Source organism: Plasmodium reichenowi, chromosome 14 (genome assembly GCF_001601855.1).
Source record: "Plasmodium reichenowi strain SY57 chromosome 14, whole genome shotgun sequence".
Classification (NCBI taxonomy): Eukaryota; Apicomplexa; class Aconoidasida; order Haemosporida; family Plasmodiidae; genus Plasmodium; species Plasmodium reichenowi.
The window spans coordinates 2,666,737-2,672,372 of NC_033659.1; the positions used below are offsets into that span (position 1 = coordinate 2,666,737).

Genomic DNA, 5,636 nt, shown 5'->3' on the forward strand with positions numbered 1-5,636 from the left:
AAAAAAAAAAAAAAAAAATGCAAATAAATATTTTAATATATATATATATATATATATATGTTTAAAAATATTATTGTTTAATCATAATAAAAAAAAAAAAAAATATAGATAAATTTATAAAATATCTACACATATAATTATTTTATTTTATTTTATTTTATTTTATTTTATTCTTTTTTTTTTTTTTTTTTTTTTTTTTGAAGAAAATTAAAATCATAGTTTTTCATTTTTCATTTTTTATTTTTCATTTTTTATTTTTTATTTTATTTTAATTTTTTTTCTTTATCATAATTAGTATAACTAAAATATGATTAAATTGAATATAATTTAAAAAAAAAAAAAAAAAAAAAAGATTGGTAAAAATACATTTAGTTATAATATAATAATAACATTTTGTGTTATTAAAATTATAATTACATGAATTATTATAATATATATATAATAGATAAGTATATGTTTGAATATACACACAACATATATATATATATATATATATATATATAATAAAAAATACAAATAGTTATTATATTTTTTAATTTTTCTGTTCTTTTATTTTTTTAAGATTCAGAATTATCATATGAATTTGATTTGTTTCCATTTAAATTCATTTTTAAATCATTATTTATCCATTCAAAGTTGATAATACTGTTTAGTTTGGTACATAAATTATTTTCTATGAAGGAGGAACTTAAATTATTTTTTTTGGAAGACTGATGTTGTTGTTCTAGAGGCATACTTAAAGAATGAGAAGATAATAATTTTCTAGTTGAATCTTTGGATGTTCCTGTAGTACTTTTTTTTTTATTATTGTTAATACATTTTGGTGAATAATTACAATTTTGTTTTATTAAATTCAATTGGTTATGCATATCCATATTAATATTTGGCTGGTTCTGATAACTAAATTGATTTTGTATATCTTGTAAATTTGGATTATTGGAATATTGTGAAGTATGTGAAGATTGTTTTTGGTTCATATCCATGGTTTGTGATAAATGTTTTGGATTTGTTGATTGAGAACTAGTTCCATTATTATTTTGTGAAATACATAATAAATTGGAATCTCCTAAGTTCCTTCCACTATTTCCATTAGAATTATCTAAAGGCGTATCATTTTTATCAATGCTATTATTAATTAGGTTGTTATTAGAATTAGGATTCCAATTTAGATAATTTTTATAATTTTCATTTTGAGAAGAGGAATTCGATTGGTTATAATAGACACAGAAATGATTCTTTTGATTTCTCAAATGTGATGAACAAGAACATGGTATATTCAGATCAAAACTATTTACACTATCTTCTAATAAATCATTTTTTCTATTATTAAGATTAGTTGTAGTTTTTTTTCTTTTGCTTAATTCCATTTGCTCTTTAAGACTATGATCAGGTGATGTTGTATGACATAAATCACAATGGTTATTGTTTATATTATTACACAAATTATTATGTGATTGTCTCAGTTGATTTATCCATGCTGAATTTTCATGTAATCGAAAATTTAAATCATTTCCAATATCATCATTTAAAGGATCTACATTTTTCCCATCTTTCATATTATTATTCATACGATGAACCATATCCATTATATTTGGTGATACATTTCCTCTATATAAATCAAAATTATAATCATAATAATTAGATATATTTGATTGGTTGTTATTATTTGAATCGTTATTTCCACTATTACTATTATTATTATTATTATTATTATTATCAAATATATCATTGTTATGACTTGATAGATACATATGTTGATTTTGTGATGAATTGCTATTACCAGAATTAGAATTATTATTATTGTTATTATTATTGTTGTTCTTGTTGTTATTCATATTATTATTATTATTAGAACTACTATTATTGGAATTGTTATTATTGTTATTAGTATTATTATTATTAATACTATTATTATTACTACCACTATTATTGTTATTATTAGAATTGTTGTTGTTCATATTATTATTATTATTATTATTATTATTTCCTTGTGGCCCGTTCATATGAACATTACTTCCTTGTAAATAATGCTTATCTATATTAGATATATTCATGTTCATATTATAATTTTGCCTAAATAACACATTCATCAAGTTTTCTACATCTTTATTATGTAAACCAACATTATCATCAAGATTTAATAAATCACTTACACCAGTATTCACATTCCCTTCATGATATCCCATATTATTTCCATGAAATAAATTCGAGTTGAAAATTAATTCATTCAAGTAATGTAAATTATTACTACTATTATTATGGCTGTTACTACTATTATTGTTATTATTGGAATTATTATTTCTATTGTTATTTAAACCACTATTCGAATTATTTAATAAATGCATATTATTAAATACATGATTCTGCATATATAATCCATTGTGATCTTGCATACTCTTAAGTGGTCCATTTAATCCAGAATGATTATTCAAAGAGTTAAACATATTATTTCTTTCGTTTGCAGACATATTAAAATTTCTGTTTAAACTCTGCATATAAAAAGCTGGATTCATAGACATCAACTGCATGTGTAAATTATTATGAGCATTCATACCATTCATACTATTTCCAAGATCACTATTGTGTAATGCATTGAAATGTTCATCATTTAATTGTTTGCTTTTACTTCTACCACCTTTACCTTTTCCAGATTTTTTTCTACCATTATTCTCAACAGTCTTCATAAATTCAACTGCTGCTAATCTTGCTTTTTCTTTATCCATATTAAAGTGTTTTGGATGAAATGTTCTACTTCTTCTTGATGCACCATCATAGAAAAAAGCTAGCCACGCACACATACGCTTATTCCAACTAACACCAGGATAACCAGATGATGATGTAGAAATCTTTTCTTCTTTTTTTATAACCTTATTATTTGAACTAGCACCTCTAGGTCTTCCCACTTTTTTCTTTGGTTCAACTACTACTGTTTCAACTGCTGGTTCTTGGCTAACATTATTCTCCATTCCCAACATATTAGGATTAAATTTTTGTTCATTATTCATATTGTTATCTTCCATCCTTTTTAATAAAATATTACCATCAAAATAAAAAAAAATAAAAAAAAGAATAATAAAATAAATAATATATAAAATAAATGACGTTAAAAAAAAATATATATATGATATAGAATGCTTATTTTGTATTTTTATTTTTTATATATATATTAACAAAAAAGTAGAATAATGAAAAAAATAAATATACATATAATAAATAATTAAATAATATATTACTATATTATTGTACGTTAAAAAAGAAAATATATATATATATATATAAATAAATAAAAAAATAAATTAAAAAAATATATACATACATATATTATATGTGTACATTCTTTAATTTTTATAAAAGCATAAAATTATTACAAATTAGTATATATAAAAATACTCATATCTTAATTAAGTATATTTAAATATAATAATTTAAATTCCAAAAAAAAAATAAAAAAAAAAATTAAAAATTTATATCACATAATATAATAATAATAATAAAGTAATAAATGCTATATTTTATAATGTTTAGAAATACATACATATATATATATATATATATTCTTTTAAATGAAAAAAAGTAAAAAGTAAACAAAAACCGATAATATATATTCGATTATTGTAAAAAAAAATAAAAAAGAAATAATTCTAAAATACATATATTTTATAAATATAATGAACATATGTGTACATATATTTTTAAATTAAAAATTATTAATATATTATTATAAATATTAATATATACATGTATATATATATATATATATATATATATATTTACAAAAAGTATTATATTATAATCAATTTAAAATTTTCATATATATAAAAAATATATTTATTATTTAAAAATAATTAAATTACTACTCATATATATTTAAGAATTCTATATTCTAAATAAAATTAAAATATATATATATATACAATTCATATTTTTTTTATTCTATGATATTCAAAGAATGAGTAAAATAATAATAGTAATAATAATATATTTCCATAATATATATATATATATATATATATAAAATATGGTATGTAAAGAAATAAAATTGTATAAATATACAATTTACAACTAAATGAAAAATAACTATATATATTTAAAAGGTATTTATTTCAAAATAAATAAAAGAAATGAATGAAAAAATAAATACAAATTATATATATATATATATATAAATTTATTATTTTTAAATATACAAGATTAAATAATAATATCTAAAAAAAAAAAAAAAAAAGATATGTATTATAATAATAATAATAATAATATATATATATATATATATAATATCATCCATATAAATATTACATATAATTTAATAATAATTATATACACATATACACATGTAGTTATTTATTATTAAGAATAATTTATAAAATAAAAAAGAAAATAATGATTCTTATGAAATAAAATATTTTTTATAATATATAAAAAAAGTAACATAAAAATTGTACTTCATTTAATATTTTCTTATATTAATATGTATATATATATATATATATATATATTCATTTACTAACAAAAAGATGAAGAATAAAAGTGTGTTAATAATATATAATATTTTATAATATATGTATTCATAATTATATTATATATATTAAAAGAACAAAATAGACACAAAAGTAAATGAGCATATAATTTTTTTATTTAAAAAATACAACTCAGTTTGACAAACTTGTGTCTAAATAAAAAATAAAATAAAATAAAATAAATAATGTTTAAATAAATATATTATAATATAAACGTTTAAATATATACAAATAAAATAATATAATTACAAATATATTACGTAATCAAAAATAAATATATTTTAACACATTTTATTATATATAATCATAATTCATATAAATATATATATATATATATATATATACATACATGTATAGAAAATATTTTTAAATATATGTAAAAAATTATTTTAAATATTCACATTATATTATTTTATTTATTCATTTTTTCCTCGATGCAATTTAGAAAAAATATACACACAGCCTAAACATGCATATAAAAAAAAGAATACGCCATTGTGAAATTAATAAGTTCTTTCTTTCATATTTATATTATACATATGAATATATATTTAATAAAAAATAGCAAATGATAAAATAATTTAAAATAAAATAATATTAAAATAACAAAATTATATATGAATATATATATAATTTATTCAATATATAAATATATAATATGAATATTAATAATTTACAACCATACACGTATAATTAAAATATACATACATAAATATGTACAAATCTAACATAGTTATACATATATATTTATATATATATTAATAAAATAAAATAAAAATATTTCTTATCATACATTTTTGTTGTGTACTATTTTTTCCCACCTTTATAAGGAGAAAAAAAAAAATAAAATAATAATAATATATAAATACAATAAAAATGAAAATAAAATAAAATCAAATAAAATAAAATATGAATATAATATGTAATACAAAAATTGTTTTATACGTACTTTTATTCCATATGAAAAAATACATGTAATTTTTAACTTCTTAATGATAATTTAAAAATTTCAATGTAAACACATACGTATATATAATATAAACAAATATATAAAAAACAATAAAAAAAAAAAAAAAAAAAAATTGAATATGTAAAATATGCATATAATATATCACGAAC

The 5,636-nt window shown here is 16.8% G+C and overlaps 1 protein-coding gene across 1 annotated transcript; it reads right to left on the reverse strand.

Moving 5' to 3' along the window:
- Positions 1-557: 557 nt before the first annotated feature.
- PRSY57_1465600 (transcription factor with AP2 domain(s)) lies at positions 558-3,020 on the reverse strand (the record flags this gene model as incomplete). Its single annotated transcript, XM_012910252.2, has 1 exon — positions 558-3,020. The coding sequence occupies one exon, from the start codon at positions 3,018-3,020 to the stop codon at positions 558-560; it is 2,463 nt and encodes an 820-aa protein (XP_012765706.2).
- Positions 3,021-5,636: the final 2,616 nt, after the last annotated feature.